At 37.8% G+C, this 25,942-nt stretch overlaps 1 protein-coding gene across 1 annotated transcript; it reads left to right on the top strand.

Annotated features, from left to right (window-relative positions):
• The first annotated feature begins 226 nt into the window (after nt 1-226).
• RPS6KB1 (ribosomal protein S6 kinase B1) lies at nt 227-16,197 on the top strand. The gene is made up of 15 exons (XM_072417286.1): nt 227-423; nt 4,335-4,381; nt 4,614-4,734; nt 5,626-5,694; nt 7,089-7,236; nt 7,406-7,463; nt 7,781-7,881; nt 8,818-8,908; nt 10,131-10,221; nt 10,519-10,626; nt 11,178-11,240; nt 14,009-14,086; nt 14,678-14,785; nt 15,354-15,466; nt 15,762-16,197. Exons 1-15 carry the CDS (start codon nt 292-294, stop codon nt 15,997-15,999), a joined length of 1,566 nt encoding a protein of 521 aa, XP_072273387.1. The 5' UTR covers nt 227-291; the 3' UTR covers nt 16,000-16,197.
• The last annotated feature ends 9,745 nt before the right edge of the window (nt 16,198-25,942 follow it).

Below are 25,942 nucleotides of genomic sequence, written 5' to 3'. Positions count from 1 at the left end.
CTACAGATGAATTTAAACTCTATGGAAAAAACATCCGGGCACCTTGTGTAACCCGAGAGAAAAATTTTCACACACGATACCCTCCCTGTAACAACAAACTCAAACTGGTAGCGTAGCAACAGCAAACTAAGTTATTACGTGCGCGTGCGCAGTTTCTGATTCTCCCCCTCCCTAATTTGTGTGCGCGTGTGACGAGAAGGGAGCGCGCACGCACAGGACCTGGGAAGTGGCGACGTACGGAGGCGCCGCCGCGTTACAACGTCCGGTGATGGCGGCTGTGTGTAGGCTCCCATGAGGCGGGGAAACGGAGCACCGAATCGCGGTGGGGGGAAACAGAGAACGTCCGAGGCCATGGCGGGTGTGTTTGACATAGACCTGGACCAGCCAGAGGACGCCATTTCTGATGATGAGCTGGAGGACGGGGTGAGTGGGTAGCCTGTGGAAAGGGAACTAGAGGCCTGGAGCCGGAGGCCTAAATAGTTAGCAAGGTTCCCCTATTGGCCTGGGAATACGATTTAGTTCCTGACCTGGCATCGGACTTACAAGCCGGCAGCAGATAGGAACGAGAAACGTGTAATGAATTTCGGCTCGGAACTTCCCTAAGTTTATGACTTGGAATAAAGCTCCAGTCAGTGGCCGTGTGTGTGGGGGAAGGGGGTGCAGGATGTCACAGGAATGTGTCAGTACAGCTGAGGAATGCGGGAACCCAGCCAATCAGAACGGGTATTTTATGTAATTGTAGAAAGCTGCAATGCTGCTGTGTGCTGAGCCCCCCAGTATGTGGAGAGGAGCAGAGCTGACACATGGCAGCCACATCCTCTGTCAGCTGATCAGGACTACAGTCACATGGTGACATTCATGTTTATTTGGGCCCTAGTTGGATCAAGTGGTGATTTATAGAAAACATTGATGACATCTTAAGTGGAGTTATGTGGGGCGCACACTAAGATATTTTCACTTAATGATTTTTCAGTCGATTTGAAGGGATCTTAGATTGTAAGCTCTTCTGGCAGGATCCTCTCCTTCTCCTGTGTCTGTATCTGTCATTTACTACCCCAATTTAATTTACAGCGCTGTGTAATATGTTGGCGCTGTGTAATATGTTGGCGCTATATAAATCCTGTTTATTAATAATCAATGCCAAGTATAAGCATTGTATAGACTACCATATCCTACAATTGTTTCATAACTGGGCTGGATTCATTTCTATTAATCTAGTTAAAATATCAATCACAGATCAGATGATATCATCATTTAATGTTTGGGAAGGATTGGGACTCGCTTTGTAAATGTTTGGGTTAGGTCGAGCACTGAAATGGGGTGGCTGTAACCAGAGGCTCACCCCATCACAATCCTGCATCTGCTGGAAAGTAAGTTTTCATTTTGGACAGGTTAAAACAAGCATGCAGTTTTTGTCTTGTTGGCAAGATTTCAATAATAAAAATGATACAATAATAACATGTACCTATGTGATTACTAAGGAAAGGAAGAAGGCACCCAGAAACTTTTTGGGCACATTAACTCTTATACCGAAAAAGCACACAGATCAAAAATGCCACCGTGTTAGACCCATATCTAAAAAAAATGTAGACACAAAATTGCTGACCATTGAAAATGTTTTAAAGGACTTAATGCATAGTAACCAAGTGGGCTTAATCTCCCTGGTAGTAGCTAAAGAGAGTTCCCACAAGGCAGTTTCTGTCATCCATTGGGTTACATTGCACCATATTCCTTGTCTAATTTTCTCAAAAGACGCTGAAATAGCCATTCTTGAGTTGCAGCTTTTGGACTTGGGGTACAATATTCTCTGTAAGGTTTGCCCATTAGCACATCTTCCACATCAAGAAAACTGCTGTCCATTGGTGGCTTCAGTCTATCATTCCTGGGGAAGACTACCTTATACCAGCAGAATTTCACCAACACTTTTTCTCAAGGATCTCTAAACTCTGCATAAAGTTTCTGGACAAATAGGTTTATAATAAAATAGGAATTTTTTTCACTTTTTTTTAGGTTAGTTAGTAAAAAGAAGGTAGAAATCCTCTTACATTGCTGGCCAGTGTGAAGAATGTTACCCTTACATTTAGTCAAAAAGATCATCAGCTGTCACTTGAACTGACCTGAGAGGCGCAAACTGCTCATTGTTCCAGGAACCCCTGGCAACCTCTGGAGGAACCCTGATTAAGAAACACTGCTTTAGACATTCATTCATTCTTTTTTTCTGCCTAATCATACAACGGATTAGCAGATTGAAGAAACATTGGTCCCCTCCGCCAGCCCCTGGGCAGTCAGTGCTTAAGATGTGTAATCTTCTGATCTGTTGTTGAATTACATACAAAAAGCATGCATGTCCAAAGGTTGGCGGGGATGTGTTATTTTTATTATTCATGGGTTAGAGAAGTAATTGGAATAATAGGAATACGTATGTTATTGGAAAAAGTTACTTTCTGTCCTTCTAAATGAAGAGGGGAGAATGATTATAGTGAATGGTTCTGTTCTGCCTGCTATAAAATGGTTAACTTGGCTGGCAAGGTGCCAACCACTGGGGGCTGTTCAGGAATGTTTGTCCCCAGCTCATCTGAGAAGCTTGAGACTGCCATACAGAAGCCTTTAGTTTTACTTAAACAGGAACTAAACTCAAAACAAAAAAAAAAAAAAAAAAAAAAAATATATATATATATATATATATATATATATATATATATTCGCCTTCAATCCCACAGGGCAGTCCGATCCGTCGTGGGGTGTGATGCATCGGGTCCTGTGTCGTCCCAGAGCCAGCGCTCCGGCGCCACCATCTTCTTTTCTTCTGTTCTTCGTCCTAGGTCACCCAACCCAGACGCGAGATCTGGTGACGTAGGATGAAAAAAAATTTGCCAATCTCACTGCGCATGCTTGAGATCAGCAAATTTTTATCTGTAGGCTAAAAGGCTCCTTCTGCACATGCCCGAGATGCTCTGCTGACGATTCTGACTTTAGGTACGCTTTAACCTTAATGTGAACACAATAAGGTAAACTCAGCATCTCTTTTGACAAAACTGCAGAAACCGCAGCTCTGATTGTTTTTGCTTCTATAAAGGCTGTTTTTACATTATTTTGTTTAGTTGCTTTTCCTTTAATGCTGCTCAGGTATATAATGGCACCCTGATGTTTCAATTCTGCATCCTCACGAATTTGAGGAATTTCTTGTTGGTAGAAGTGTAGCTTTGTAGGAAGCATTTGATTATTTTGCTGTAAATTGCTACAGGACATTACATGTAGATCAGATGTACAAGATTGTAGATATAAACCACGCTGTCAGTGCTCAGGATTTTGCCCTTATGTGTAAATATTGAGGTATTTGCACATTGTCATAATTACCTGGCAAATGCCCCTTGTCAGAGCTTCAATAACTGCCATGTGCCATTGCTACCACACCAAAAAAGCAAAAAAAACGCTCAGACCTAGCATGACTTACTTTGAGCTACAACCTGCCTAGATGAAAGGTGCCCCCTCTGCCACAAATAACTATTTTTAAAGTATTACACTTAGTATGAGTTGACATTTCATCAAACATTGGTAGTTTGGCCGGCATGCCTCCTTCATGGTCTTGTAAAAGACTAAGTAATCCGCAGCTGCATATGTATGGGGGCATTATGTACAAGTTTTGTACTTATAATTTAAAGTGAACTAGTAATTGAATGTAAATCTACTGATTACATTTATAAGAAACTTTAAAATGTCATTAAGTATGGCAGTTCCCCTATGTCATTTGTAGTGCCCAAGGAGTCAATACTTCTGTATAAAAAAAAAAAGCTCTGCTTTTGTGCCTCCTATTGTAGTATCATAGCAAATTGATGAATCTATTATATGAACAATTGACCGTGATGGATTTAATAATAAACTATTGCTGTTTGATTTAATTTTTAATTTTTTTTTTTCCCCAGTTCAGTTTAAGCTACAGACTGGAAACAAAGCAGGCAGAGAGAAGGCCCTAACTACCTTATTTTCCTTATACTTGTTTCAAGTTCTGTGATTCAGTATGCTTAAAGCCATTGAATCAGTGTGACAGACAGGCAATTCTAATTTTTGAAGGAAGTGTCAGTAGTAATGGTTTATTTATTACCTTTATTACCCTCAACACTTTTGAGAGCGTCTTTGAGTCTTTCAAATGTTGGCTAATTGTCACAGATCAAAAGTTCCTCTTTTTTTTTTTTCCTTCATATTGAAAGTTACGTTTGCTTGATGCAACCTCTTATCAAGCATTTTAATTGTGTCGACCATTGTAATCAAATAGAGGGCTTTAATTGCAGTGTAGGCTGTATTTTAACCATTTTTTTTTTTCATTTTTTTTTCAGAGTGCCATAAGTGAATTTATGGACCATGGAAGCATATCATATGAACTGTAAGTTGTGGTATTTGCATTGTTTGATCCTAAATTTTGTTGAAGCTGTTATTTACTGGTTGTCTGTGACATCACTTATTAAACTACTGATTAGTTGCCTGGATTAGGGCAAACAAGTCCACCATTCAAGGTCAAATTTTACATTTTACAGCTGTATATGTCGTGGACATTTTAAAGATGGTTTTAATTAATTTTCTTGCATGCAAATTAACACTCTTTTTGCCCTATTTAGTGGTATGGAACATTGTGAGAAGTTTGAGATCTCGGAAACCAGTGTGAATAGAGGACCAGAAAAGATCAGACCAGAATGCTTTGAGCTTCTCCGAGTGCTTGGAAAAGGTGGCTATGGCAAGGTAAGTAAAGGAACAGAAAATCCCACATTTTGTTGTGAGACTGGAAGTGAGGAGAAATCTGCTTAACAGATAGACATAGACTGCAATAACATTGGCAGAACCTCTAGCACTTTCATGTGCTCCCTGAAAATTTGCAGATATTTTATCAGCAAATAGATGTCTAACCTTCTGCTAGGAGACCGTTAGGACTGCTATTACACAAGTTACATCTGTATTCTAGCTGTTGAGATTCTCTTTATTGCTCCCCTTTTCTCCCACATAAAAGTGCTACTACTGGAAATGAGAGCGCGTGACTTGCTACCTTTCCCTCCATGTGACCACACCAGTGCGTGGTTATTGGCTGCGACATAAAGCTGGGGGGAAACTCCTCATTATCTGCACCTTTTAAGTCACGGCTTGGAGCTCACAAAGGTGTCCTCTGTTTGCTTCACAGCTGGTGAGCAGAGGGAATTAGGTGTACAGCCAAGGAGTGAATAAAATAAACCATTTTGTCCTGTTTTGGGGGGGCAGGGGAATATTACCCTTCACTGATTTGAATCAAACATTGAAGAATTGCTGGGTTCTAGGAAATAAATAGGAATTGTGCCTAAGCAGTACTTTTTAGTCTGGAATTCCTTCTGAAAAATTGCAATGCACATGAGAGTTCTTAAGCTCTCCTCTAGCTATGGTCTCAGCTGTGTATATGTAGTGTGAGACTAAAGCACTAAACCTCTGACTGTTAGTTGAGGGAGAATTGGTAATTCCACTACAAGGCCACTCTCTTTCCTGGAGGCTGATGTGTAATTGTTCATCAAAAAAAAAATAAACACAATGCAAAGTTAAGAAAATACTACATGTGTGAACTTTATATTTGTGTGACGTGACCTGTATTTAAATTTCATTTGTCTTCAGGTTTTTCAAGTAAGAAAAGTGCTTGGAGTCCATACTGGAAAAATATTTGCTATGAAAGTACTCAAAAAGGTAAAGTTAGAAAATGGTTCCCATTCTATATAGATACATGTTGTAGGATGGGGAAATGCTAAATATACTTGGGCATAAAAATATTATTATTTCAGGTACATCAATAATAATAAAAGCTGATGATTTTGTTCCCTTTTATTAAACAGAATCTAAGATATGAGTCTATGCATATATTACAATATAACCAGCAGCGGATCAGAACATTGCTATCCAGAAGTTTGTGTCAATAAAAACCACACCTAATTGTGTTCACAGGAACATGATACCGAAAGAGTTCTATGAATCACTGTGCCAAACAGGTTATGTCTGCCTACTTTTGTGTTCCCTCATGAGATATGAGTATATATTTAACTCAACCTTTCATTTTGGCTCCAATTACCCAGTTATGTGTGCGTACATTAAAAAATCTAGGCATTTTTCACTTATTTTTTATTACGCATAGTCCTCTGCTTAAAGAAAATTGGTTTTACAGACATCTATAGCTGTACCAACAATAAATGACATTTTGACAGGTCAGACAGGGCTTTGCTTACACTGCCTGCATTCTGTGCTTGGCGCCTCACTGCTCGAGTAAATCAGTACATTGCTTTGCCCACCGGCTGCAGACAGGCTAATGGGGGATTCCCTGATGTGGAGTTCACCCACATATTTGCACATGAGCTGAACCAGTGTTGGTATTAGGAGGGGCTGGAGACTCCAAACACAGCACTCCAGCTGGTTTTGCTGGAGTCAAAGTCCTTATTTACTTTTAGCAAGACAGCTGATATTTGTGTTTACAAAGCCACTGAAAATGTGGGCTATTGACTAGCAACAATTCACTCCAGTTTGCTGGATCGTTGTCTACTAAATGTTTAGATTTGATGATATGTGGCAGGACTTCTTTTACATCCTCGGCTACGTAAATCCTAACTGTGGTGTCATTATAAAACAAAATCCCCCCCTTCTCTTTTTTCTCCTCTGTTTATCTTCTGCAACTCCTTTGCCTGCCCTCCTTTTTTTTCTTTCTTCGTGTATCACTGCAGTGATGTCTGCATGCCATTTGAAGTAGTCTTCTTCATGTTAAAAAAAATAATAGAAAGCAGGGCTACACCTGGTAGAAAGGGACAGAATGTCCAGGAACAGGAAGTCAATGAGCAAGCATTTTCATGGACAGATCACCAAGTGTTCTTAAAAGTAAAAGCTGAAGATCTGAAAGTATTTACCATTGTGATAAAATTTCAAAAGTGAAACAAAAATCAACTGGGCGTGCTTATGATTTCTAGCCTTTAGCACATGTATTTGCCATTTTTATTGTGTTTTAAATTCTTTTGTAAAACACATCTCTGACTACAGGTTGGGTTTTCATGTACACAATAGGTTTAACAGTTTGGATTGATAAATATTTTTTTCCCCAGGCTATGATTGTAAGGAATGCAAAAGACACGGCACACACAAAAGCTGAGCGAAATATCTTAGAAGAAGTGAAGCATCCTTTCATTGTGGACTTGATCTATGCCTTTCAAACTGGTGGAAAACTCTACCTCATTCTGGAGTATCTTAGTGGTCAGTTTTCTGAATAGTACACTTTATAGAGTACTGCCTAATATGCTTTACCTTTACACTGCTTACTTATTGTAAACAGTGGAATACATTTGTCTACACATTATCTCAATCCATGCAGAATAGTTTGTTCAAAATGATTATTGTATAAATGTCTTTATATTAAACTTAGGTGGGGAACTCTTCATGCAGCTTGAAAGAGAAGGAATATTTATGGAAGATACAGCTTGGTGAGTAAAGTACAGTGAATTGTAAATTCATTTTAGGTGGCACTTTGTTGCTGTTTTCTAAAATATTTATATACATATATATATAGTGAAAGAGTGAAACAGGAGGACATTGTTGTTTCGATTACAAGTTTTAAGGGAACCATGTTCTGATATGTTGGCTTTGATGTCTATGGGGGATTTATATCCAGGTTCTTTATCTTCTGGTTTCATAAAACGCCACCTTAACTGCACTTTTTTAGTGACTCTCCTTTTATACTTACATTACAAGGTTACTTCAAATTCCTGATTCCTTTTTTATCTAATTTTATTTATACCAGCTTTTACTTGGCTGAAATCTCAATGGCTTTGGGACATTTGCATCAAAAAGGAATAATTTATCGTGATCTGAAACCAGAGAACATCATGCTAAATCATCAAGGTAAAGACACCATAAACTGCACTTTTATTTTATACAGCATCATACCATCTTTGATTTATCTTGATTAAATTAAAAAAGCAGTTTACTCACATCCATTTAAGCTCATGCAAATGTGCTTATTTTTGTTTTTTATGGTTGGATGATCATAATGTTTCATTGCCTGACTACATCTGATTAGACTGATACTTTGGCCCCGATTTTTATTTTGTTTTTTTTGTTTTTTTTTAAAAGCTCTCCAAGGCTGAAGATGACACACTTTCATCAGTGAACCTTGGTGAACCTGATCCAGCAAACCTGGAAAAGATTTCCTAAAACTTGTTTGCTATTTATCAACTGTTTTCAATTCTGGACCAGATCCATTCCAGGTTTGCTGGATCATCCAGCTTCACAGATATGAAAGTGTATCCTCTCCAGCCTTTATTTATATTTTATTTTGTCCGTGCAATACCACACCTTGGATTCTGTCTGCTTCTGGTCATAGATTTCAGTGATTGATACTAACCTGTAATTAAATGGTGACTGGTGCTAGGTTTTTCCAGTAACTGTTTTAGTGTATTTTGATTTAGTAATGATTGAGGGTTACTCTAGTCTTTTGTGACTGTGGTGTGTCTCCGACCTTTGCAGTTCTAACAGGATAAGCTAAAGTGGATTTACTAAAAGAAGCCGTACTTCCATAGAATGGCTATATTATATGGGAAGATGGGTATAATATAAAAAAATGACTAGAGGAAGACAGGCAGTACCCCTTACTATTTTATTTTGCAGTGCATCCATTTTTATATAAAAATCGGCATGCATGCTATTTTAAATTATTTTGGTAAAAAAAAAAAAAACATTTTTTGATAGTGTTGAAGCATTTAATTCCCCTTAGTTCTTGCGCTACTTTAAGAATTTCTTCATCTGTTTTTATTTTTTTTTTTTTTTTTTTCTTTGCAGGGCATGTGAAACTTACAGACTTTGGCCTTTGTAAGGAATCTATTCATGATGGCACAGTCACTCATACGTTTTGTGGGACAATAGAATACATGTGAGTTGAGCATTCAGCCTTTTTTTTTTCCAACATTGCATTTTATATTTTGGAGAATAAAACTTCAGAACTGTTTAGATGGAAACAAGGGTACTTATAGGACATTTAAGGACATAAGTGATGTTTTAATCCAGTAGGTAAGAAATAGAACCCTTGTTCTGTTTTTTACTTCTAGTACTTCCCCACTCTATCCCAATAAAAAAAAAAAAATCTTTGTGCTCTCTTTATTAAGCACATTTAATGACTTGGTCATATATTGCTATTGCAGTAACGCATGATATTGAGTGCACATCCCAGGTATTGGTTAAATACAGTGCCATTCCTTCTGAAAAGCACATTAACCTCCCTGATGGTATGAATATTAAGAGTATTTAGGGCATCGCCAGGTTACACAGATGCCCACCCGGCATCACCAGAAGAAGAAGCCGTGGGCACCGCCCACCAGGTAAGCTTTTTTTTAACCCCTGGCAAGCCCACCCTGAATGTGGCTGGGGGATACCACTTCTGGTACTGAAAGTTAACCCCAAGCCACACTCTGGATTACTGCCAGGGAGGTTAAGGCACCTTCTTTAGTGCATTTCTCTGCCCAGCAGGGAAATTCTCAATAGAAAGTTGTGGCATGCTGCTTCAAAAACCTTTTTTTTTAACACTTGGGCTGCTCTAAAATACATGGTGTCAAACAATATGAATGTGCATATACACTTCAGCTGCCTTTAAACATGGTTTGAAGATGAAGGCTATAGGGTTGTCGTCTTAATCCTTCTTTCATTGCTGACAGGAAACTGAAATAAAACAAGTATAGCTGGTGCTCACTAGCTGTTCTGAATCAGTGTCTTAATGAGCATTGAAAAGAGTTTGACAAACATGTAGCTTGCACATACTGCCTAAGCACTTGTGTGAAACTTCAAACTATACTTCTGTGTTCTTCCATTAGTTGTCATTTTTATTATTTCTTTTTTGCTTAAATAAAAATTACTTTTTGACATAGGATATGGTGTAAGCACACTGATGCATCTGGGGCCTAGGATATTTACTTTGGCTTATATGTGAGCACTATGTAGGATTTTTACACAAGATGCATTTTTTAATTGGGGAATCCTTGGTGAGTTGTGTTTTTTTTTTTTTTTTTTTTTTTTTTTTTTTTTTTTTTTTTTTTTTTTAAAGCATTTATAGTTTTTGCAATCTTAGCTTATTTCTCTCATCCTCTATTTTTTGTTTTCAGGGCTCCTGAAATTTTAATGAGAAGTGGTCATAATCGTGCAGTTGATTGGTGGAGTTTGGGAGCCCTAATGTATGACATGCTAACTGGAGCGGTAGGTTTCTTTCTCTTGTTTGTAACTGATTTTGAATTCTGCAAATTTAGCATCTCTCTAGTTTAAACTCCAAAAGGTCCTTGTCAGAAATGTTCCTCATCTAAATTTTCTAATTTTCTTCTTTGTTTTAATCTGTGTCGTGAAATAATTCTCATGGAATGAGTTGTTTATTTTTTTTGTAAATGATTTTGAACATGGTTGTGTAGTTTACAGCTTTTATTTTTTTGTCACAAAGTGTTCAATTTGTTTGTTACTTTTTGCTTATTAATGAATAGCCTCATTGTCTTGTTTCTGCAGCCACCCTTTACTGGTGAAAACCGAAAAAAAACAATTGACAAAATCCTAAAATGTAAGCTGAACTTACCCCCCTACCTCACACAAGAAGCCAGGGATTTACTGAAAAAGGTAAGTAGCCAAAAGCACTACTGCCATATTGCAGCTCTTTCCTTCTCCCTTTCCTTACTGTTCTGTGTTCTGTTTAAAAGCTTGTCCCCTTATTTTTTTTTTTCTACTTTTTTTCTGGGCCCAAAAGGATGTGGAACCAGCTTCTTCCTTTTTTCATCCTAGATACCTCACATGCGCTGATAGGAAATTAACATAAAAGCAATAATGTTATATGGACTTTCATAATTTTTTTCAATAATTTTTTTCATATTTTAACATTTACACTCATTCGCATGGTAACATTGCCTGTACAATATTGTGCAGCTGTTCTTAATTCAAAGAAAAAATGTATTCATTGGGAGTAGGTATGCATTTCAGTTATCCTGTAGACGTCTTTAGTATAATTGAACATGGCAAGAAGCCATTTCTTCTAATAGTTGGTGTGGGATTAGATTATCATAAAATAGAGCACTCACTACTGCATGCAGTCTTGCTGCATAAGTAATTTAAATGTCTAAGTCTGGTATGAAAGTGTGTTTAATTTCTTCCCTTTTTTTTTTTTTTTCCTTCAGCTGCTAAAAAGAAACGCTGCCTCCCGTCTTGGAGCAGGAGCTGCAGATGCTGGGGATGTCCAGGTACATTTTGTATAACAGTCACTTACTCCTCAATAAATGTGGTCATTGGTTAAACCTGCCAATAAATATGCATAAAATTGTTCTTTAGCTACTTAACAAATTTACTGTTGCGTGCTTTATTTTGCTTTATGAATATTTTTATTTGCATATTCCAAGGATTTGCAGTATTGCTTATTATATTTTTCTGTGTCAGTGGTGTTCCCTACTTGCTGCATTTTAAGATAACGCCCATTGAAAGTTTTGTCTGTAGGGTCTTTGAAAACCTGAAGTTTGGTTTACAAGTTGTATTTCATATATATTACTTTGGTTGTAGTGACTTGAGGTGGTCACAGGGTCATAATCTTTTCACCTGTGCTCACTCATTTTCATTTCTTTTGCCACCTCATCCCCCTCTCGTATATTTTTTTTCATTTTGTGCAATTAGTTAGATCCATAAATATTTGGACAGGGACAACTTTTTTGTATGTGGAAGATTTTGCTGTGAACAGACAATATGCGGTCAAAGGAGCTCTCCATGCAGGTGAAGCCATCCTTAAGCTGCAAAAACAGAAATTGCTACAATATTAGGAGTGGCTAAATCTACAGTTCGGTACATTTAGAGAAAGAAACAAAGCACTGGTGAACTCAGCAATGCCAAAAGACCTGGACATCCACCGAAAACAATAGTGGTGGATGATTGCAGAATAATTTCCATGAAAAGAGAAACCCCTTCACAACAGCCAACCAAGTGAACAACACTCTCCAGGAAGTAGATGTATCGATATCCAAGTCTAACATAAAGAGAAGACTGCATGAAAGTAAATACAGAGGGTGCACTGCAAGGTGCAAGCCACTCATAAGCCTTAATAATAGAAAGGCTAGATTGGACTTTGCTCAAAAACATCTAAAAAAGCCAGGACGGTTCTGGAAAAACATTCTTTGGACAGATGAAACCAACATCAACCTTTACCAAAATGATGGCAAGAAAAAAGTATGGAGAAGCCCTGGAAAACAGCTCATGATGCAAAGCATCATCTGTAAAACATGGCGGAGGCAGTGTGATGGCTTGGGCGGGCATGGCTGCCAGTGGCACTAGGACACTAGTGTTTATCCATGATGTGACACAGGACAGAAGCAGCCAAATGAATTCTGAGGTGTTCAGAGACATACTGTCTGCTCAAATCCAGCTAAATGCAGTCACATTGATTGGGAAGCATTTCATAATACAGATGGACAATGACCCAAAACATACAGCCAAAGCAACCCAGGAGTTTAGCAAAGAAGTGGAATATTTTTGAATGGCTAAGTCAGTCACCTGATCTGAACCCAATTGCACATGCATTTCACTTGTTGAAGGCTAAACTTCGGACAGAAAGGCCCACAAACAAACAGCAACTGAAAGCCGCTGCAGTAAAGGTCTGGCAGAGCATTAAAAAGGAGGAAACCCAGCATCTGGTGATGTCCATGAGTTCAAGACCACAGGCTGTCATTGCCAGCAAAGGGTTTTCAACCAAGTATTAGAAAAGACCATTTTATTTTCAGCTTTTTTATTTGTCCAGTGACTTTTAAACCCCTGAAATGAAGGGATTGTGTAAAAAAAGGCTTTAGTTCCTCACATTTTATGCAATCTTTTTGTTCAACCCACTGAATTAACGCTGAAAGTCTGCAGTTCAACTGCATCTGAGTTGTTTCAATTAAAATTATTTGTGGTAATGTACAGAACCAAAATTGAAAAAAAAGTTGTCTGTCCAAATATTTATGGACCTAACTGTAGGTGAATTCAAACAATAAAAATGCAGAAGCACATCTAGTGGCACAAAAAAAAGTAAGATGGTAATACAAGTTCTTCTGTAGCTCAGACAGGTAGAGTTTAAGAACTGAAACAAGCATATGGATGTCCCACTTATTTCTGGAAGAGACCTCTCCAAACTTCCAGCCACATAGTAGTGAATGTGTGAGAAGACATTGCCAGAACAGGTAACTATAATTTCAGCATCATCCTCGGGAAGAAGTGTGGCATGGAACCCGCCTCATGGAATGCATAGTGCGTCCTTGGGAAGCCATCAGACCTCAATACCGGTTTTCAGTACCGCCACAATTTGGTAGCCAAGATTTCCACAATTCGTGCATGCTTATCTCCCATCACCATAGAGTACTGCAGTTTTAACACAGTCTCCACGTATTTGATATTGTTAAATGCTGTTTTCATATAGCAAATGCTTTCAGAGGCCAACTCTTCTTCTTCTTCTTTTTTTTTTTTTTTTTGTATTTATTTTGCTTCTGTTCTCGGACGTGTAAATACCTGAAATGCTTGTTACTGATTTTTAGAGGGTTTTCCAGTTTCTTGACAATCATCGTGCCTCACCCTAGATTGACTAAAAAGTAATTATATACCATTTTTCCCAAAAATCTAATTTCTATTTACTGCCTGAAATAGGGAAAACAAATACCAGTTTAGGTAGAACTTGAACTAATAACAACCAAAAACTAGGTCATGAGAAGACATCAACCGTGTAATGTAGCCAAAAGTACTACTTATATCTACAGTTGTGAAAAAGTATGCCGTGTGGGTTAATCTGATGTTCATACAGGAAACTGTTCTGTAACCTTGGTCAAAAGTTCTGAAATTGTGGTACTAATGTTGGGTAATTTATTATTTTTTTTTTTGTTACCTCTAGCCTGCAAATTAATGTGTTAAAGCTATCATTGTAATAGGAATATGCAAAAAAAATGGTATAAAATCCAAGCTTTGCTATACCCTGTGTTCATATTTGCTATGTGTTTTTTAGGCTCATCCATTTTTTAGACACATCTGCTGGGAAGATCTTCTAGCTCGTAAGGTGGAGCCTCCCTTTAAACCGCTTTTGGTGTGTATGAATATTTAATATTTTATAAAAACAAGAGAAATCTCCTATGAGAAAAAATCTTATTGCATTGACTGTTTCTTCGAAGAAATAAGTTAAATAGTAATGCATATATGAAAAAAGGTGCTCATTGGTCTAATAAAGTTTTTCTAATACTATTTAACAAATGCAGGGACACCAAAGCAAACTTACATATATATCTAAGTTATCACTGGCAGTCTTAAAGAACAACATTAACGGGAAAAAAAGCACACCTTGACATGACAAGCCCCCTTATATAAACCTTTCACTGAAAGTTTAAATAGAGCAATTCTTCTACACCAAAATTACTAGCAGTCCCATTCAAGTACTTAGACTGCTTACTGGTTGGACTAATACTGGTGATATCCCAAGGAATAATTATTTATAATATATATTCTAGACATATGGGAATAAATGTGTTGGTCACTACTGGACCACTTCCACAATTTTTATCTCAAGTTTAGATTTTTTGACTTGTAATATTAATATATGAACTTGCGACATAAAAGTATAATGTGGCACCTTTTACGCCATGTCTTTCATTTTAAGACTGATTGTTTTGTCTTTCAAAAGCAATCTGAAGAAGATGTGAGCCAGTTTGATTCAAAGTTTACACGACAGACTCCTGTAGACAGTCCAGATGATGCCACCCTCAGTGAAAGTGCCAATCAAGTATTTCTGGTAAGGCAACAGGTTTGAAGGCTTCTTGGATGAATGTAAACTGGCATCTATATTTTATCGCTAAAGCCTTACATAAACATTTTTTATATGTATTTGATTTTGTTAGTTGCCAAATAACATTTATTGTTGTTACCTCAGAAAGATTCAGACAATTTCACTCCGTTGGCACTTTTTGCACTTTCTTAGATTTACTTGCATTGACTTGTTAACACGACCTGTTTTCAAAGTAATAAAAGTTTATGGTTTTTTTTTTTTGTTTTGTTTCTGTGTTAGGTTTGCCAAAAACATAAAGTTCCCTTTTTAAATAAAACCCTATATGTTTTCAAAACTTCCATTCTCTATGCCCCCAAATATTTCTGCAATGTGGACCTGTTCCCCATTACTAGATCCTTCTCTCAGCCAGACAATCTTCTATATAGAATTGTAGAGGAAAGTTGGGGTGACTTTCTTGTTCATCTTTATAAAATTTTGCTGTTGTAATTTTCATTTGCAGAGCTAATTTTGTTATGTGTAAACCTACTAGATGCATGTTATGAAACTGAGTGCTGTTGTGATGTTTGATCCCCAGGGTTTTACATACGTGGCTCCGTCTGTGCTGGAAAGCGTGAAAGAGAAGTTTTCATTTGAACCAAAAATTAGGTCACCTCGTAGATTCATTGGAAGTCCCCGAACACCTGTCAGGTAATCCTACGAACCGGCTGAAAATGTTATGTTCACTTAACTTACTTTTGTAAGGGTAAAAACAAATATATGCAGAGTATTTATTTAGTTTGCAGAATCTGCTTTCTACCCTTTCTGTGTTGGGATGTTAACACGAAGCACTGTTGTTGCCCCAGGACAGAAAGTGAAGGGGACTGCATGGCTGAATACACTGCTTGAGCACTCCACCTGTAGTGTTTTTAAGGAGATGACTGTTTGTTGATAAATTTGTTTGTGGTCTTTTTTTCATCTGTTTTTTTTTTTTCTTTTAATAAAGTCCTGTGAAGTTTTCTCCGGGTGATTTCTGGGCAAGAGGAACATCTGCTGCAGCAACAAACACACAACCACCGGCTGATTTCCGAATGGAAACAAGTGGCGTGGAACAAATGGACGTGACTGTAAGCGGAGAGGCTTCTGCCCCACTACCAATAAGACAATCCAATGCTGCGCCATACAAAAAACAAGCCTATCCATTGATCCCTAAACGACCAGAACATCTACGCATGAATCTATGACAGTGCATTATTTCCTGATGCATTCAGACTATTACTGGTGATGATCCCAAGGAATATAAAATCTAGCTTACAAAAGCAATTGCATAGATTTTGGCTTCAAATCCCCTATGAGAGGGACATAAATATGTGCTCTCAATCACTGCATAAAGCAAACTGGACAAACTGTTGAACAAAGTTACACTTTTTTTTTTTTTTAAAGATACAACTAATATATATATATATATATATATATATATATATATATCAGTGGTGAAAAAAAATCAGATTGAGACTGCATTCTAGACACAGAGGAAATGTAATAAGTTCCTAGTACATATATTGGTTTTGTCTCCAGCTTTTCAAAGTGGGTGTGCACTTTAAAGCACTTTAAACCTTGATGGTGGAAGGGAGCTAGTAAATTAGAACAAAGTTACACTTTTTTTTTTTATATATATATATATATATATCAGTGGTGAAAAAAAATCAGATTGAGACTGCATTCTAGACACAGAGGAAATGTAATAAGTTCCTAGCATAATCTCTCAATGTCATAGAAGGAACAGAAACCATAATGTGTTCATGGATTTAATTTTAAGTTTACATTTTTTTTTCTATATCTCCATAAAACAATGGTTGGAGTATAAGACCTCAATCTGCAGGGACATGTACTGGGTCTAAAAAAATATTTAGTCAAAATCAAAAATACCAAATTGTCTTAATAGCTAAGGTTTGATTGCTCTAGGTGGTTTAAAGTTTATGATGGTGATCTTGATGCAGAAATCATTTACCCAATATCAGTGACTAACTGCTCTGTTTTTTACCTATATACCCAATTGGCAGTCTTCCATTATGTTTTGGGGACATTAATGCAATGGAGGTTCCCATCAGTGTGGTTGATTTGCGTTCTTGAAGTTAACTGTGCTATTTTGCTGTTCATTTTGCCAGCAAAAAAGATGATGAGTATTGAAGGCCGACAATGTATTTTAAGTGAATGCAAGGCATGTGTACCTTGTCGATGGAGTGTTACAATCGACCATACGTGTATTTCATAGTCATTCAATTTTCATTCTTGTTTACTGCTCCCACAGTCTTTGGTCTGGCAGTCCTTCCTGTTAGAACGTCAAATGCTGGGACTTAAAAGATTGTAAAAGTATTAAATGGCCTTTCTACTCATGTCTTCCATGTTGAGGGAATAATGTCCCTGGACCTAGGGAATGTTATCACAATGCTGGTCTTGTTTTTGATCCTGTATGAATGGCTTATAGGTACAAAAAAAGAAATAAAGGTAACTTTACCTTAACTGCCTTAACAAAGCAATTGCATGAAACATCACTAAGAGGGTTAACAGTAATCATTAATTTGTCATGGTGTATATTCTAAACTTGTCCTATTCACATATCATGTGTCTGTGTAACACTGACAAAATATATATATATATATATATATATATATATATATATATATATATATATATATATATATATATATATATATATATATATAATGTGAAGTATATAGACTGAAATATAGTAGCATTGGTCGGTCAAGGCAGCATTTTATTGTTTTAAAACTGATAAAAATCCATATGTGAGCCGTAGGAAACAAGCCATAGAAATGTTCATACAATATAATAGATGTAAGAAAAACCTTATCCTTGGAGCAATTGGCACTATAGTTGTTGCCACCACATCTTTTATAATTCGTGTGCTGCCACGATGATAATCTGCACAACTAGGCCGTAGTTGTAGATTTCTGCATTTGCATGAATGGACATTAAGTGTAGCTTACACGATGAGTGCAATGATTCAAAGCATTGGCAGGATTTCATGTTCCTAACCTCCCTAGCAGTAATCCTGAGTGTGGCTCCTGAGAGAATTATCCATACCAAAAGCGGTAACCCCCAGCCACACTCAGGGTGGAATAGCCTGGGAGTTTAAAAAGCTTACCTGGTAAGCAGTGCTTGTGGTGTCCTCCAGTGGTGCCCGTCATCTTCCCCTGGCAATGCCAGCCGGGCATCTGTGTAACCTGGCAATGCCCAGCTGGCATCCCCGGCGTGTAAACAGCGACGCGAGGCCAGGGGAAGCAGATGCTGACCGGGCATCTGCGTGTGAGCATGTGTCTGGGGGGCGGGACCTGGCGGGAAAATTTAAAATACTACGTATTTTTAAATGTACCACTTTAACATTAAAAAATACTTAATATTCAATCCGCCAGGGAGGTTATTGAACTGAAAACACCATGAAAATCTGCTGTAAATTGGAGCATACAGGTGAAGTTCCCATTAACGTTCTATCTTTGGCGGTCTAAATGTGAACATTAATCAAGGTTTACGGTTCAGCTTGTGTCACTGTCATCTGTTACACTCACATGGGTGTTAGGCTGGTATTCACCTCAGGGCTGATATCGGACGAGAATCTGGCGTGTGTACAATACTCGTCATCCGTCCTAGCGGATCCACAGATGGTGAACGATTGTAATGAAAGTGAAGGGGAGAGAGTGCAGCGGGGTGACGCTCCGTCGTTCTCCTCCCCTCTCCATAGAGCAGAACTGTGCTGTGTATGTACAGCACTCGTTCAAGCATCGCTCAGTCTTTTGTCGTTGGAAAGGATTGTCAAAGATTTTTCCCAACAACAATTATTGCACGTGTGTACCCAGCCTTAGGAGTGTCCAGACTGAAAACTCCTATCTACAGCAAGAATCAAACACTGATAGATAATATAAATTTGCTTCTTCACTCTGTAGGGAGAGGGGTTATGATGGGATCATGTATATTTGGCTTTTAAAGCTCAGTAAAGATAACCTAAAAATCATTGTAATTAAAGGTAACCTTTCCCACAGTATAGTAATAAATATCAGTATGAGCCTTATTCTTCAATCTTCCAGTGTTTAGTATGAAGCTACCTTTCATCAACCATGCTTTATTTTTTTTTTAATTTTTGAATATTTGCTTAGGAAGCTGTACTATATATTTAGTCATCTTGGCTTTCCTGAAGATTATTTTAAGAAAATTATACAGTACAACCAATGTTTAGAAATCTTCGCGCAAAGGTTGTGAAAAACATTTATTTTTATTTTTTTTTTAAATTTCCAATTTTTTAAATCGTAAGCAACAGAAGCATTTGATATTCTGAGTCCCATATTTGTTTGCTATGCATTATTTTAATAAATTGATATTTTTTGTTTTTTAAGATTTCCTAGGACTCCTCATCCAGTAAACTGTTTTATCTCTTTTCCATAATAAATGAGCTGAATGCCATGAAATATGGGTGTTTGAATACCTTTTTACGTATTTTTGGCATATCCTGTGCAAATACAGTTGTGAGAACTTTGTTAACATTTACAGATTTTTGTATGACTTGCTGCTAGAGGAAACTTTTTTTCTTTTTTTGGATAGTATAGGGAAGGGTTTAAAAGCAACAGGTTTCTTTTTCTATTGGTGAGATTTTTCTTCACTTTATCTTTTGTAGACCTGAATTAAAAGGGGAATCTGTCCACACTGAGAGCATATACATTACAATGACTACTCTTTTCCTTCACCTTTTAGTTCTAGTAAGTGGTCACCATCTACTTAGCTGGGACACACATGACATTAAGAGGCAATAAGTGTATAATCTTCCATCAATCTATATCAATCACCTTTAACATAAAAATTAATCAAATTTCCCTAATGTGGAAAAAGACAACTTCATTGTTGAATCTGGTTCTTTAACAGGTTTTTCTTCTTTTGTTCCATCTTCTATTTCTTCACATCCTTTATGCTGTTTTTCACCCTTTGCTTATTTCCGATTTCACTTTTTGTTTTGTGTTTAACTTTGTCTCCACACTGCATAACCTGATACCAGCACTTTAAAAAAAGCAAATACATTTCATTGGTTCAGTTAAATAGTGTCTTTATCTTCTCACATAGTCAAACTTTTTTTGATTGGTCTTCTGTCTCAATAAGCTTAGATTGCCAAAGGAGTTGGGACTCCTTTTAGTCAAATTGTAGGTGCATGAGCAATCGTGCAGATAAAAATCCATTGTAGCAAATTTGTAGTAAGTAGTAATTTGCTGTAATTTTCTTTTGGTAATTTAACAGTAACGATTCTCAACTTTTTTTTTTTTAATTGGCCTTTGCTATGTCTAACTCACATATGCCCTGGTTAAAAAAATTACTGGCATTCTTGGCATAAGAAAGTGGCCTTTCTTTCATGAACACTGAAGTCATAGCTAAATCGTGTTAAATAAACTGAAAAATTGACAGTTTTTCCAATATATAGAACTTTTAAAAATGTACCCAAGCCTCATGTCATATTTTACAACTACTGGGGCAGATTGTGAACAGTTGTAAGAATTATTTTGGTTCATGTCCCAACATTGGTATTCTAAAGCTTTGTAAACTGCCTATGCATACAAGTTGTGAATAGGATGAACAAGTTTAAAATCTTGCTAACCAAGATCCAAACCTGCTTGACTTACTTTCTTTACCGTATTCTCTTCAGGATCAGTAGGTATGTATGGCCTTCCAGAACCTCTGCTTCAATCTTATTCCCAAATAAACAGAAGTGGGCTCAAAAGAAAGAAAACAAAATGAAAATCAAAGCACAGCCTTGTAACCAGCATGTGATTCAGTATGGAAATAAATCGTAGGAAATCATTGCTATTATCAGACCCACCAAAGTACATGCCTCCCCCCATCTCCTTTCCTATCCCTTCATTTCTTGACATCCATTTTGGTCAGTCATTCAATGACCAGCCAGCATCTGTTTTGAGTAACACTGATTGTTCACTTACATAGGCCTTGCCCCGCACATATAAATGATCTCATAAATGAACATCTATCCAAAGCTGGGAACAAAAAAAAAGGGGTCTTCCGGGCAGGCTCCTTTCCTCCTCCTGGGTCATTGCTACCCCTATTTAATGTACAGAACTGTGTAATATATGTAAAGGTACTGGGATGTGCCTTACCCCCCTCTGTGAAGTATACTGATTTTGCAGGGTTCTCTTTTGGCACCAGTAATTGGAAAGTTCTACAAGGAATGCCCCAGACTGAGTTCATTTGGTAGGTGGTACAGGGTGCTAGGGCTTGCCAGTGTGAATTTGTTGCCTGAGGATTTTGCAGTTTGTGTTTTAAGTCCTGTGAAATCCCATGGGAGAGTTAATTCCTCTTCCAGCAAAGCATGCTAGTAATTTTATGGTGTAAATGCTGGAAAAAAGAGGAGTTCATTTGTTGTATCTCTGTTTGATCAACCCAGTGATAAGTGAATTGGGGGCAAAAGTAGGCCTGCATGTAGTCTGTGTCTAACCTCCTTGATGCCTATTTGTGTAGGTCTATGGTTATTACATTTCTTCACCATCAGATTCCTTGGAGCCTGTCTGTGACAATGCAGTGTGTGTAAAAAAAACTACATAAGGATGAGTTTTCTAGCTTGCATGTGTATTCATGTTGTGGTTTTGTCAATATTCTCCTCTGTTAAGACACAGTAAGTATTCATCTTTAGGTTATGATGTTTGTACATTGACCAGCATGGGGGGAAAATGTAAGCTAGGCCAGGTTTACTCCTTTTTTTACCAATGGTCTATCCTCAGACCTGAGTTCCACATAAGGTGCTTTTCACACACCCTTCTGTTCATAATCCATCTGTGGTTCACTTATGGTATAACTGCTATTTTTGCTTCCTGCTAGCAAAGCATTTTTATCTTTGCGTTAATAGCTTTTTAATTTTTACAAAATGTTTAAATTCTGGATACACATAACTCTAAATGTCACCAGGAAAGCATTTAGGCACAGTTATGGGCTTCTATATCCTATCAAACACTGCATCACAAAAAAAAAATATTGTCTGCTACTTGGTCTAATCCATGTGTCCTATACTAAAGCAAGTGATCTGAATCCAAATCTGAAGTCCGATTCTGCCTAAGACGTCAGGATCTTAAGTTATTAAAAACATACAGATGCGATTGGCTACATTCTCTCGTTCCGCAGTTACTATGTATTCTCTATACATAACTAACTTTTGCCTCATAGTTCCATGACATTACAAAAATGTAGTTTTATGTTGCAATAACATATACAATTACACATAATTCATGAGTCCCTGTTCAACACACATCAGTACACATCAGAAGTGTTTCAGACACTTGCATTTATGTTTATGGCTCTCCGCTGTCTCCTGTTGCAGAAACCAGCAGTAGTTGCCCATCATGTTGTGGTTGCAACAGCCTTGATATCTTGTTTCCATAACAGAAATGTCCTAGTGGAACCTCTTCCCCTGTTTACTCACATCACCCAAATTTTTTTGGGAGAAAGTCCAGATGGGAATGTAAGAAATTAATTTTAAGTGAGATTCGGCAGCCAAGTTGATGATATGCTGCTAGAATGTTGTTTACAAGTTTAGCATGATTTTCAGCTCGCTGGTTGCCCAGAAAATTTTGTGCAACTTGCACAAATGAATCCCAAGCAGCAAGTTCAAGTGGGTTGAGTTTGTCTCTGTATGTGGCATCACGCATCAAATTGTGGATTTAGGGACCAACAAAAATGCCTGCTTTCAGTTTAGCATCTTGTTATAACGTTTCCAAACTTGTCCTTCAGATACTGAAAACCCATACCATCATGATCCATTGCAACGACAACTTTTTTCATTATTCCAAGTTTATTATGAAGTGGCGAAAAGTAAACTTTCTGTGGATCAATGAGTGATTTATGCTTCACATTGTACTGGCCAACAGTGTGTTCAAGTCTGGGGGGCACAGGTCAACATGTCCTTTTAATCAGATATAACTTTATGTGGGCCTTGTAGTATTTTTATGCGGCTTTCAAATCTGTGCTCAGTTTTTCTCTGGCACATCTAGTTTTTATGATGCAGCTAATTATATATTGTGTGAAATTCGTTATAAGTAGCATTAACATATTACAACACTTAACAACAGTTTTTTTTTTTTTTTAAGGTTAGAGACCGCACTAACCGATTGATTTTATTTGTCATCATGCCTAGAAATTGCCTTAATGATCAAGACAGTTTCTGTTACATGTGTGGTTCATTCATGATGAAAGCACAATGTCGCCAAATTAGCACAGAACTTTAAAAGATATACAAATTATATTTTGGCTGTCCACTTGGTGACCAGGATAAGTCTTGGGCTCCACATGTCATCTGTACCAGTTGTTCCAACGGACTGCGTGACTGGCTAAATTGGCGTAAAGCAGCAATGCCATTTGCAATCCTGATGGTGTGGAGAGAACCGCGAGACCATCTAATCGACTGCTTTTTAAAATGAGGCACAAAATTAAGGCTGTTCCCCATGATGATTCATTGCCAGTTCCGGTTTTGGCACATGATGGATTTGCTTCTGTAGGTGATGAGGAATGTGCTGAAGTTGCAGCCAGTTACAACCCTGAATCATCTGATCCTGACTACTTGGCCAATGATTCAGAACCAGAGACCTTCACACCAGCAGAGCTGAATGATCTCGTTCGTGATCTCAATCTCTCCAAAGACAAAGCAGAACTTGTTGCTTTCAGGCTTAAACAGAAGCACTTGCTTGCAAAGGGTGTAACTGCAACTCGCTACAGAAAACAAAATCATAATTTGACAACATTCTTCACTAGTGATGGCTCACTGTGCTACTGTCATATAAATGCATTATTTAACAGTTTGTCACAAGAGCATGTTCCATCTAAATGGTGTATCTTCATTGATTCCTCTAAAAGAAGCTTGAAAGCAGTCTTACTGCATAATGGTAATTCCAAACCAAGTTTGCCGATTGCCCATTCCGTTAACCTAAAGGAGTCCTATGACAACATGAAGTTACTACTTTAAGCAATCCAGTATAAAACACACCAGTGGAACATCTGTGGGGGATCTAAAGGTCATTGACTTGCTGATGGGAATCCAAGGAGGATTCACAAAATATTGCTGTTTCCTATGGCTTTGGGAAACCAATATGTCAAGTGTGATTTGCTACCAAGAGATACCTATAAGCCCGGCACAAGCAGTGTCAATTTTCTGCCTCTTGTTGATAAGCATAAAATGAGAAGTTTCCAAACATAAGCACTGCAAAAATATAGGAAGGGATATTTATACGGCCACAGATCAAGTCTGTTTTGCAGGATGATGTTTTCAAACACTTTCTCTCAGCAGCTGAGCTAGAAGCTTGGGATACATTCAAGTGGCTGTCTGAAAATTTCCTAGGCAACCATAAGTCTTCTGCATACAAGGAAGGAGTTCAGAACGTTTTCACCAGGACATTCCGTTAATAGAGCACCCGCCACCAAGGTTTATGGAATGAAAGTACGATGGCTGACTACTGGTGGATGCTGTGCCGCAACAATCCAGACAAGGAGTACACAAGAAAATCAAACTCTAAAGCATTTCTGAAGAAAAAATGGTACCTGACTGACACTGTTCAGTAGATCTATACTACAGTGTGCCTGATTTTACTTTACACTTAAGATGTATTAAAATTCACTTTAATGGTGCTTATGTTTTAGTACAAAATACATGCATGTACAATGTTAACTATAATAGTACTAATAACTCAGGAACTGTACATGTTAGAGAAAAACTTAAAACAGATCTGAAATCTGCTTGAAAAATTGATTTTGGAAAGTTTGCTGTGGTTTCTGCTGCTTATCAAAACAAATTTTTTGTTGAGTTGTGGGGGCTATTCTTTCATTTTGTAATGGTTGCTGTCATCACGACTGTTCCACAGGCACAGAAAGCACATGTATTTTGTATATCCCAATTGCAGGCCAAGGGGTGCCACCACCTTCAGGTCACCACAAACGTTCCACTTGTGTTCTGAAAAGGTAATTTCAAAATGACCTCCATGGATTTGTATGTCTCTTTCATTCCCTCGGCGTGAGCAAGAGGAACAGAAGGTTTTTTTATTACCTTAATACAGCTTTCAAACTGTATTCACAACCTATCTCCATCATCGGACCACTCACGGACGATCCTGAAAGTGTGAAGTTGTCATTCCTTTTTGGTTTCAATAGTTTTTATTAAGGTTTTTTTTAAACAAATTTTGCATAACAAAAAAAAAAACAGTACAATGTATATATTTGAAGTCATAGCACATTCCTAAATGTACAAAAATACAATTTCCAGGGCAACTTCAAATGAAAAAGAAAACAATAACAATACAAATAAACTAAAAGAAGACGGGGGGGGGTAAGGATAAGGCCAAGAAAACATTGTGTAGAACACTAGTTAAAACATAGAGGGTTGTCTGAGAAGGAGAAGCAGGCAGCATGTCACATACCGCCTGCACGTCCACCATCTTGGATCCCTGCCGCGTGGACAAGGCACTCGCGGGATGTCTTGTCTGGGACTGGACTAAGTCTGATTTTCTGCCCACAGCGCCGTCACAGGATGAAGAATCCCATCCTGGGTGAGAACAAAGACCAGCTTATCCTGCTTGCTAAGGCAGCTCCACACTCAGGAGTCACTGAGCTCGTTCAAGATGTGACCATCTTGGATCTCAGCTGGCAAGCACCCCCGTTGTCATTCTTATTTGTAGTAAATTCCACTCCTTTAATGTGGAGGCTAACAGTTCAGACTTCTCTTTTGACAAAGACAGGTCCTTTACAAGATCATCTAAAAGTGATTGGCTTAAAAAATGTGGCTTACCGTCTTCAAATTGGTCTTCATACCATTCAATAACATCCTCCTGTTCCTCATCTGACATGTCACTGTCAGTAACAACAGATGGTGGAGGGACTGGCACTGGATTCTCTGCATCACGTGGCACTGGCTTCAGAGCAGATTCACAATCAGGATAGATGATTTTTGACTTCGTCCTACATACAAAAGTAGCAGTCCGAATGACGGTCTTTTGTCTCACGACAAACTATAGGCACAGCAAAAGGCATTTTATTCTTTTTCGCATTCAACCATTGTTTTAGGCCAATGTAACACATCTGACAGCAGATATGAGGTGCCCAGCTTTTATCCTAAACTCCAATTTTACATCCAAAATAATA

This window comes from Pyxicephalus adspersus, chromosome 1 (genome assembly GCF_032062135.1).
Source record: "Pyxicephalus adspersus chromosome 1, UCB_Pads_2.0, whole genome shotgun sequence".
NCBI classification, from domain to species: domain Eukaryota; kingdom Metazoa; phylum Chordata; class Amphibia; order Anura; family Pyxicephalidae; genus Pyxicephalus; species Pyxicephalus adspersus.
Note: the sequence above shows the minus strand (reverse complement) of the source record. Positions and strands in the feature narration are given on the sequence as shown.

Bases quoted from the DNA above. Each gene is read 5' to 3' on its own strand.
- RPS6KB1 (XM_072417286.1), top strand. From the start codon at position 292: ATGAGGCGGGGAAACGGAGCACCGAATCGCGGTGGGGGGAAACAGAGA. The intron at 14,786-15,353 runs GTAAGGCAACAG...TTTGATCCCCAG, and splicing joins GTGCCAATCAAGTATTTCTG to GGTTTTACATACGTGGCTCC. The intron at 15,467-15,761 runs GTAATCCTACGA...CTTTTAATAAAG, and splicing joins AGTCCCCGAACACCTGTCAG to TCCTGTGAAGTTTTCTCCGG.